Raw genomic sequence first — 11,422 nt, forward strand, 5'->3', positions numbered from 1 at the left:
TATGCAAAGTCGGCTTTAGAGTGGCGTTGGAGATTGAGAAGCCATCGTTGAAGGCGGTTGAGTAGGTCATTCTGAAAGCAGGCCGGTGGAGTCCATTTCACAACTGTGAGCTGGCGATGAAGCAGAGTCGATGGAAAAGTAGTGGGCTTGGCGCTGATTTGTAGTCGTGGGCTCTAGGTCAGAAGGCATCGAAGTCTTCTGATGGCTAGGAGCATTACACATCAGAGTTGCTCGTTGAAGAGGTGACTGAGCAGAAGTCGCCATCTGGAGCTCTCAGATCAGGTCGTTTTGCTAGGCGTACTGAGGCTAGAGCCGTCGGCCAGCTTGGTGGTCTTGTAGGTCATAGTAGTTCACTTGTGCTGACGAGCTTCCTGGCTCTTGGAAGCCTTGGCTCTTGGTAGTGAGAGATGAAGCTTTGGTCTCTGTTGCAGACGTTGAAGCCATCGGTTGGAGAGCTTGGCACACGAGGAGGCTTAGGAGCTCGCTTGTAGAGCGAGCTACCTTGCTATGTCGGATTCAAGCGGGGTACAAGGCGGGGTGCGCCAGCTTTGTGAAGAGCCGTAGAGCTTGTTGTCATTGTAGGGCTACTCTTGGTGGCTAATGGAGATCCGGCTGAAGTCAATGGCTCATCTATGAAGGCGATGCTCGTCTATGGCTTTGGAGGAGCTACCGACCGTTGCAGGACTGAAGTTGCCTTGTTATTTGCAGTTGGAGTTGGAGTTGGAGGTCCTTGGAGTTGAAGATCGAAGCTTTTCTTCATCTGGGATGGTGCTATAGATAGAAAGTCAATGAAGGACTACTGTAGGCTCGCTTGTAGAGCTATGGAGGCCCAAAAGTAATCTTCTCTCACACAAATAATAGAAGTCTAAAGCCTACTTTTCTCTCAAAATCAGGTTTTTGAATATATGGATAGAAAAACAATAAAAATTCTCTCTTTGTTAAAAAAGATGTTGATTGTATCAACTATTTTGTTCTCCTTGGATTGGGGATTGCCATTTCATATTTTTGGGGATGCATCACAAATAGCAATCAGAGTAGTTCTCATGTAGGGCTAAACAAACAAGATGAATGCTCATAAAGCATTTAAAAGGCCTGCCTCAAATGAGTAGCTTGGAAAAGAGAGAGAGAGAGAGAAGGGGGCGGGGCTTGCCTTGAAATAGAAAAAGAGAGAAAGAGGGAGGAATAGATGGACATAATCAATCATAAAAAACAAAAAACAGACAAGTGGACCAATAAACAATTCAATAATAAAAACTTGAAAAATTTTGGAATTTTGCCCATCTCCAAGACCTTCAGTCAGGCTTACCCAGAGCAAGCCAAAAACTAGTATAGACCAGTCCATTATGCGAGCAACGAGTTGCATGATGAATAAGTCCAAATAGAACTATTCAACAACTAAAAAACAAGAATTGGGTATGCTATACTCTCTATCTAAATTTTAGACACTATTTATTGGACAACAAATTCATTTTTCATCAAGCAATCATCTATTTGTGGATAAGTAGCACTTGTCAAGCAAGTTGGTGAGATAGATCCTTTTATTGCAAGAGTTTGATAATTCTGTAATCCATAATCTAGGAAGGCAACATGCAATTGCAAATTATCTCAATAGATTGGACTTAGGCACCTAAAATCAATTACTTGATGAAAAATTATTTTAGATTCAACTAGCTCAATGATTGGGTGTATTTCTTGACTGATGGTTTATTTCCACAATCACTATCTAAAGATCAAAGAAAAAAGATTACACTCAAAAGCTAATCATTGTTTGTCATTGTGGGAGTTCTATACAAAAGAGGCATAGATCAAGTAATTGCACATCACTCACCTTCATGTTTCAAGCACAACTATATTATTCTTGGACAAATGACCCAAGCCTTACATGCAAGGATATCCTTCGTTGTTGCATCACATCACTCACCTTTATGTTTTAAACACAACTATATCATTCTTGGACAAATGACCCAAGCCTTATCGAAACTCAAGTTTAAGTTTAATTCTCATCTCAAAGAAAAAATAGACCATTGAGAGGAAGTGACCAAACTAATTGCCTTGTATCATGGATGATAGCCTTTTCATTTGCAAGCACTAAATGCAGCTCTTCAAAAACCCTTAATTATTCGAAAGTGACAAGAAAGAAGATTTTAAAGCAATATAAATTTGTCAAAATAGATATTGGAAAGCAACTTGAGAAACATAAGCTTACAAATCTTTTTTTTCCAAAAAAATTTATGTCACTATGTGTAAGTAGCTTACTTGATCAAGATTTTGTTGTATATGGCTCACAGCCTTCATTTGCAAGTTCTAAATGCTAGCTCTTCAAAGACCCTTAACTATTCGAAAGTGATTCGAGAAAGAATATTTTAAAGCAATATAAATTTGTCAAAATAGATATTGGAAAGCAACTTGAGAAACATAAGCTTAAAAATCTTTTTCTTTCGCAATTTTTTTTGTCCCTATGTGCCAATTCAATTAAAGGCATCCATTAAAAAATAATGATTTCTTACGTGGAAGAGAGTGTATACATATAGAGGAAAATTGATTGCTCTCATCAGCTGAGTTTGAACTCAACTACAAAAGTGTGTGTGCGTGCATACTTGCATAGAAGTTTGCTTTCATATAGGGAAGGGCAATAAAAGACACCCGAAGCCAAGTCATGACCCTTTGATTCTAGAAATTAACGTGATGATGCAAATACCCTTAAAAATGTTACAACCCCTCTTGAAAAATAAAAAAGAGATTCTTGAAAAAAAAAGAAAAGAAAAAAGAGTCTCCACTTTGCCTAAAGGTCGATTTACTTTGTAATCCGAGTGTGCTAACGAGGTGTTGTCACACTCTAAAAACATTATAGTGTACATGCAAATTTGCATTGAGGGACTGAAATGAGATGTTACAAAATGTCCCTTAACTAAGAGATGCTTAACATTATAGTCTACATGCAAATTTACATTAAGGACTGAAATGTGATGTTACAAAATCTCCCTTAAGCAAGAGATGCTTCAAAGAACAGGAAATGAGTATAAGTTTTTAACCAAAGACGACAGAGAACCTTAGCAATACTTGATCAAAATCAGGACCTGAGCTGTGCACTAATGATATGATATGTACAGGGGAGGAGAGAGGCTTTGTATACTGCTCTCTATACTATACCCAAGTGCTGAGCCTCACCAGTCCTGCCTCGAGACAGTTGGCGAGGTATGGTCCTCTCCATGTCCACTTTGAAGGTGGATCCGAAAGCCTGGCCTTGGCTGTCCAACCTTGGCACAGCCGTTACCTCTTTCAACGGGTGCTCGAAACTCCTCAGTCCGTCATCGCTTGAGAAATAGCATCCTGCAGCCAACCACAACCAGCGCACTGTTTGGATCTTGTTTGCGTGGAGTACCTGTAGTGTCCTTTGAAAGGCTCCCTTGTACTGGGCTGCTTACCTTGAGGGAAAGTTGCGAAGGAACTGCCGCAGTTTTCCTTGATGAGCCCCGCGTCGTCTGAGAAAGCAACCGATCCATCCGACGTAGTCCCCCAGTACAACGGCACATTGCCATGGCAATCCTGCAGGTGCCAACACATCTCCATTCGCTTCTATTCGGCTCTTTGCTAGCAATATTAACCGGTGGGGGACGAGTTCCAAAAAAGACACGCAGGAGGAACTAAACGTATGTACACTTAACGACCAGAAGAGTATACAACCAGCACGGCTCCAAAAATGCATCGTTCCAAAGACTACTTACCGCAGCCACGAATATCTTGTTGGTGCACTTGTCATAGAGTATAAAAGCAAAATGACCGCTTAAATCGGCCACCACCTGGTCTGGAGGATATGGAGCACGATCCCTCAAGGCCCTGTACGCTTCTATAACCAGGATGGCTTCGTTAACTGACTTGGACAATCCATAGCGCTGTCGGAGCCCGGCAAGGTTTTCTAGTCCACCCTCGAAAAGACAGAATATGTCGTCCACGGCCGCCAAAGACCTGCACACAACGTTGCACTTAAAATTACTAATGCCCATCTACCTGGTCAGCAGACGCACAAACAAAATGAAACAACTTAGATTTGCAAGGATCGAGCTCTCGATTTGCCAGGGTCTGTCAATATACCGTGGGGTCAGGAGAGCCTGGCGTTGGTGAGTATATGCCATGGAGGAAACCTCATCGAATTTCATGCAAACAGAGTCCGGATGCGAGGCCAGAAATTTAGCGGCCAAGTCGACACTGATTCTGCTCGAAGTAGGGGAAGCGAGAGCCTCAGGTCCATTAGCGATCGTTTTGTGGAAGATAGCCAACATCTTGAAGGGATGAAACAAGGAGGGAGTGATATGGGTGCTAGTTAAGGTATCGTAGAAGGCTACTGAAGCTCTGATAAGGCAAGGAATTGGGAAAGAAGCTTAAGAACTGAAGCTACAATGGAGGAAAGATGGAGAAACACTGGTAGAAGACGATGACTCACTTCTCAGATTCCGCCCGACGTTTCAAGATCCCCCCGTTTCTTTAGACGGCCATTTGTCAATTTTATAATTGCCCTTCCTTTATTTATCATATCCTCTCTTCCCAACGCCCTTGGATGGAATCACCATTATCCGGCTTTTAAAAGGCACCAAAATACACACCCACGGGATGTTGAAGGTTTCTTTCTGGCACCTTCCACGCTCGGACGGTCACTCACGTCTGCCCTCCACACCACACATTCAGGTGGAGTGGGAGGGGTGTTGCATACTCTCTCCACATGCACTCCCGCAAACACGCATGCATGTTCACGCGTGTTCGCACATGTGCGTGTTCACACATGTTCGCACATGCACGTGTGTAGATTACTTAAATTTTTGGCCTTCCTGAAAGCTTGCCATAGTAATGAAACTCGGCTATCATGGAAAAGAGGGCGGAAAGCAGAGAGAGAGAGAGAGAGAGAGAGGGTATTATGTCCAACTTTGACTCTAGTTGCATGGGAATAAGTTTAGGAGAAAGAATTTTTGAAAATGAAAATTCTTAATTTCACTTCTGAAGCACGTCTCAGGTAGGTCTTATGAATGATTTATGAGCATTTACCTTGTTTTAATAACTCTTGTTAAAGATTCATGGGTATTCTAGAATTTTGTGTATGTGCACACGCACGCACGCACAAGCATGTGCTTATGTATGTGTGTCTATGTGTGTGGTGGGGGTATTTAACATCTTAATAAAATCATTTCTTTGCAAAAAAAAACATCTTAATAAACTCACATGCACATCTTTAAACATTGGAAAGTTCTCTCTCTCTCTCTCTCTCTCTCTCTCTCTCTCTCTCTCTCTCTCTCTCTCTCTCACTTGTGCATGCACGTGCCTTGCTTATATCCTTTCTTTTAATCTCATAGATTGCCCTTTACATAGATTTTTAATGTAATTAGTTACCAACAAACCACAAAATAGTGTCCACTGACCTAGAAAGCCACTATTATGCTCTTGAAAGGCACATTTCTGTGCCTTGCTTGTATCCTTTCTTTTGATCTCATAGATTGCCCTTTACATAGATTTTTAATGTAATTAGTTACCAACAAACCATAAAATAGTGTCCACTGACCTAGAAAGTCACTATTATGCTCTTGAAAGGCACATTTTTGTACTGAGTCACATTATTTCTAATGAAAATTACCTTATCATTAAGAAGGATTTCAATCGTTAATAGCGATTAGTGTGGAGATTTATTCTTCTTCAAGAACTAAGTTGTTGAGGAGGTCTTACTAATTGGTGTGGACATTTATGATTCTTTAAGAGACAAGTTGTCACACCAAATTAAGAATAGTTCATGAGAAAAAACCAGCTATTCTTAATTTGGTGAAGCAAGGATGTGCATAAATTAATGACCTTAATGATGAATAACGAGGTGACTTAGATTCACATCCAAATTCCATATGAGTCCTTGTACTTAATATAGCTTATAGTCACTTTGATTGCCATTTAAGTACTTTTATAAGGGAAAAAAGAATAAATGGATATTACCCATGTAGCACATAAATTGAACCCTCAATCTTCAAAGATTTGGATTTTAAGGATATTCAACATTAGATCAGTTCTACTATTCCATGTGTGATGTCAAGGTATAAGACACACATGTGTTTTTCTCACCTGTAATAATTCTTTTATGAAAACTATAGCATAGGATTGAGCTTAAATTACTTTAGCTAAATCTACCTTAATTTTGTAAATCTTCAGAGCTTGGTTTATCCCTAGATAATTGATTTCATGTACATACATTTATAGCCAATGTTCAACATTTGTTTCCTCTCTTATAAGCAAATGTTCACTATTTGTTTCCTCTCTTGCAAGCAACATTGGGCTAGGTAGTTTCATTTCACTTAAGTTTATAAACCTTCAAATAGAAGAAGTAAATGATGCATCCATTCAACTTCTCTTATTTTTAGCTTGGGGACTTACATGCCAGTTATATACATGAGAGGATTTAAAAATACTATCGCTCTCTCTCTCTTTATCCATCCATGTAGAACTAAGCGAGAATAAGAATCTAAGAAATGTGTAGTGGCAACTCTTCACTATGTTCCCCTACTCATTAATTACTTTATGGATGCATTCAAGGGATGGGTGAAGAGCGTAGTAAATTGCAAGCTCTCCTTTTATTTTACTTTTTCTGGTTTGGCTCTTTCGGTTGATTTTTATTTTTATATTTTTCCCCTAATAGTTTCAAACACCACCTTCTCCATGCATAAAAGATGAGACATATGATTGACCTTCTTGTTTCTATATCATCTAAATCTTGCTGCACAAAAATTATGTAATCCTCTGTAAAAAACAAAAGGAGTATGCACCTTATGACTTATTATAGTGTTGAAATCATATGCATAAGATAAAACTTGCAACCCACATGCCCAACTTGATATATCATGCAATATTGCACTTTGTACCATGGATTTTCCCATACCATCAATCATAGGATCTTGGAGAAACAAGAACCTCTTAGTTATTTCCCACACTTATTGTACTATGTCATGTTGTGGTCCACAAACATGAAGATAAATGTAGGCTTGAATGAGTATCCACACAAATTGAACATGATGCTTGTTTTGGCTTTTGTACAATGACGCTCTTTGATTATCTCATGTTGTGGTCCACAAACATTAAGATAAATATACGCTTAAATGAGTATCCACACAATTTGAATATGATGTTTGTTTTGGATTTTGTACAATGAAGCTCTTTGATGATGCTAAACATAAATTAATTTAGCATGCCCTAGATTTAAACCTCATAAAAATGAAATATAGCATGCCCTAGATTTAAACCTCATAAAACTAAAATAAATTCTTGGGTTTATGTTTATCTAGGAATGATGAAGCATCACAAAATATCTTTCTATTTTCTCTATCTTCAAAGTCTCAAAGTTTTTTCCTCCATGTGACCTTTGTATTTCTCTCGAAAAACAACTTTTGTTATCTACTCATTATTATCCAAACAAGACTTTTCACTTTCTTTTTAAATCACATAAAGAAAGAATGGAAAACTTTTGTTCCACTAAGCAAAAACCTCTAAATTATTTGAGAAAAAATTAAAAATTTTTGTAGATGCATAGTTGGACACTTTTGACATAAGAAATGAGCTCGAAAGGGCCTAAACCCCTAATAACAACTACAAACATGGGTACCTTCCGATGAGTTTTTGAAAAATCCCAGATAGTATACTATTCGCATAGTAAATAGCATGGATTATTTTCTAGATTAGTCGTACTTAGTCTTTGTATCACATGGAAGTGTACGAAAAGTTACTTTTCAGATAGTTCCATGTGATACAAAGACTAAATGAGGCTAGTTAAATGTGAATCTTCCACACTTGTCACTGACTTCTCCACACACTTCCATGTGATACAAAGACTAAATGAGCCTAGTTAAATGTGACTTTTCCATACACTTCCAATGGTGACATCTCCATAAACTAAAATGCAATACAAAAACTAAATGATGCCAATTAAATTGTCCACAAAAGTCATCTTTTTACCATACACTAGTAGCTTGTCCTGCTATCTAGATATAGTTTATAGTCATAATCTCAAAACCGATGTGTGTGTCTTTTCCACACATCCACGTACTAACTAAGGCTTTGTACAATGAATTGATGGCATATCCTCACTCACCAGAAAGTGTGTTAATTAGGATTGTGTGAAACAAATATTTTATTTCTTTTAAAGCTATAACTCCAAGAGAGCCCCACTATTTTGAACATATATTTCCTTGTCACTCTTGATAGTTACATAGAGGGCAACAATTTAATACGTTTCTTTGTCAATGGTTTGTGAGAAAAACTTTTATTTTATAATTACTTTCATTGCACAAATGGACTCTAGATCACCAAAAGCTAATATAAGCAGGGCATTTCGTTCCACACTCGGATAGTCACTCACATCTGCCCTCCACACCACAAATTTAGAGAGAATGAGAGGGGACCCCACATTACGAGGGGGGGGGGTTATGTGTGCATTGTGAATGCATTTATGTGCACATGCACTCAATAGAATGTGCTCGCACATGTGTGTGTGTGTGTGCACGTGCATGTGGGTGTGCATGTGCCTTCACATGTATGTGGGTGTTTGTATGTATGCGCACGCATGTGTATACCTATGTGCATGAGCGTGCACACGCGCATGTGTGTGTGTGTGTGTGTGTGAGAGAGAGAGAGAGAGAGAGAGAGAGAGAGAGAGAGAGAGAGAGAGAGAGAGAGTGCGTGCACGCATGCGTGTGCACATGTGTGTGTGCATGCCAGTGGGGGACTATAACTTCTTAATAAACTCATATGCACATCTTTGAAAATTTGCAAGTATTCTAGACCTCCGTCACCCCCCCCTTATCTCTCTCTCTCTCTCTCCCCCCTTGCTTTTATTATAATTTTAAATATCATATATTTCCCTTTACATAATTTTTTATTTAATTAACTATTAATAAACCATACATTAGTGTCAACTGATATTTATGCTCTATATAGTCATTCCTATGCTCTCAAAAGGCACATTGATCGATTTCATAGTATTTCTAATAAAAATGAATTATCATGAACAAGGCTTTCAATTGTTGATATCGACTAGTGTGGAGATTCGTTTTCTTTAATACACAAGTCATTGAGGAGGTTTTAGTAATTGGTGTGACATTCCTTACTCTATAACAAATAAGTTATCACATGAAATTAAGAATAGTTTGCAAGAACACAAGATGTTTTGTGTTGGTGATTAGTTGTAATATTCCATGTGTGATGTCAAAGTATATGTAATAATTCTTTAATGAAACATATAGCACAAGAATTAGCTTAAATTAATTTATCTTAACCTATACCCCTAATTTTGTAAATCTTCGATACCATTTATCCCTACATCAAACGATTTCATGTACATACATTCATAAAGAATATTAACCTTTTGTTTCTCTCTTGAGACAACATTGAGCTAAGTAGTTATCTTTCATATAAGTTTATTGAGCTTCAAATAGAACATATAAATGATGCATGCATTCATGTTTATTATTTTAGCTTGGGGATTCACATGCCATGTGGGGATTTAAAATGTACTCTCTCTCTCTCTCTCTCTCTCTCTCTCTCTCTCATTTTATCTTGGGGACTTGCATGCCATGAGGGGATCTGAAACTTACCCTGTCTTCATCCATCGCAGGTAAAACTAAGAGAGTATAAATCCAAGAAATGTGTAGTGGGAGTGTTGTGGCAATGTTTGTGGTATCTCCCCATTCTCTTCCATTGATTAGTTTGTGGGTACATTCAAGAGATGAGTGAAGAGATTAGTAAATTAGATACTCTCCTTTGATTTTCAAGTGCCTAGGGACTTGGCATAAATTAGTTTGCTCTTCCCCATCATCCTCCAAGGCTTTTAAGGTGGGTTTCTTCTCCTTCTGAGGTGTCTTAGCTTCCAAAGGGGCGTTAACCTTAGCTAGAGGAACTCCCTCTACCTTAAGGGATCCTAGGGGGCCTTAATTTTGTCCAATTTAGCTCCCCAATTGGATGAGAACTCGTGGTATGCTATAAGAATACCAACATATCTTAACCAATGAAGATCCATTTTCATGTTTCATAATTTTTGGCCATCCTCTAATGCCTTCAAGATCTTGATCAAGTTTAAGGAAACTATAATCCCTAGCACCTTGGGATCGTAGATCGCCATTTTTGTCCCTGTCTTCTCGACTGCATCTATGGTAGCAAGGACATGCATCTAGTTCTATGAGAGCTCGAGTTTCGGCCTCATTACATGCTTGGAACACATTAATGGAAGCGGTCCTTTGCATAGTGCAGATAGATTCTATTGGAGATCCACAGTCCTGCAGCGTGCATGAAGGGTCTGCCTAGAATGACATCATAGCCATTAGGCTGTCTGTGGAAGTCCATTATGACAAACCATTGCAGTAGGTAAGTCCAAAGGTCTTGATCTTTATGCCTTTCAGGACTCCCACCCACGTTGGGATGTTGCACCATTGACTAGTTTAACAACCAGATTGGTGATTTCCATCTCAAGCCTTCCCCATTTGGTCCAGCACCATTTGGTGATAATGCTGACTCCTACCCCTCCATCCAAAATTGCCATAGCCTTCTTATTTTGGCAGGTAATTAGAAGAAAAACATTCATATCATGCTCTCAAAGTACTGGCTTAACTTGTTGACTAGTGTCTTTAGCAAATTTGACTCTTTTGTGGGAGCTTCGACTACCTCGGTGGCCACTTCCTCAGGGGTGACCATTTGCCCATTCATCCAGTTAGAGAGATCTCTCCAAAGGGTGGGGTTCCCTCTTAGTAGGGCCGCTATAGGCATTTTTACCTCTGTGGACAAGAATGCAATGCACCCTGGCACATCTCAAGGTTGGATGATGAGCTCTCATCCTTCTGACTATGGTTTTTAGAACCCATAAAGGACACAGGTTCCTCATCTGCAGCCTAGTGCTAGGTAGGATCCTCTTCAAACATCTGGTGGGGTAAGAGTGATTGTCCCACTGATGTACTATTTGAGACTATCTCATCCACCTTTTCTAGGGTGGGCAAAGGTTTGGGAGCTCTTTTTAGGGCCTGATGGTTTGTATGGATGGTATTCATGCCCTTGTTTGTCCTACATATTTATAATCTTTGTAAGAAATCCATGCATATTTAATATGGACCTATCCCCCCATATCCTAGATTTTGGATGAGGGTAGTAACATAACTTATATTGAATCAGCACCCAGGGTTAGTACCTATATCTAGATAGCATGAGATGCTACTAGTGGATTTAAACTAGCCTCATTTAGTTTTTGTATCGCATGGAAGTTTATGGAGAAGTCAGTGGTCACCATTGGAAATGCATGGAAAATTCACATTTATCTAGCTCATTTAAGTTGTACATCACATGCGAATGTATGGAGAAGCAATATGGAAAATTCACATTTAACTACCCTTATTTAGTCTTTGTATGGCAAGGAAGTGTA

At 39.0% G+C, this 11,422-nt stretch overlaps 1 protein-coding gene across 1 annotated transcript; it reads right to left on the reverse strand.

Annotated features, from left to right (window-relative positions):
* Positions 1-3,040: 3,040 nt before the first annotated feature.
* On the reverse strand, positions 3,041-4,538 carry LOC147901395 (stem-specific protein TSJT1-like). Its single transcript, XM_087376002.1, has 4 exons — positions 4,093-4,538; positions 3,726-3,966; positions 3,426-3,546; positions 3,041-3,330 (listed from the first exon to the last, which is right to left on the reverse strand). Exons 1-4 carry the CDS (start codon positions 4,278-4,280, stop codon positions 3,140-3,142), a joined length of 741 nt encoding a protein of 246 aa, XP_087232128.1. The 5' UTR covers positions 4,281-4,538; the 3' UTR covers positions 3,041-3,139.
* Between the last annotated feature and the right edge of the window lie 6,884 nt (positions 4,539-11,422).

Source organism: Dipteris shenzhenensis, chromosome 6 (assembly GCF_047967505.1).
Source record: "Dipteris shenzhenensis isolate YYH24624 ecotype China chromosome 6, Dip_SZ_1.0, whole genome shotgun sequence".
NCBI lineage: Eukaryota > Viridiplantae > Streptophyta > Polypodiopsida > Gleicheniales > Dipteridaceae > Dipteris > Dipteris shenzhenensis.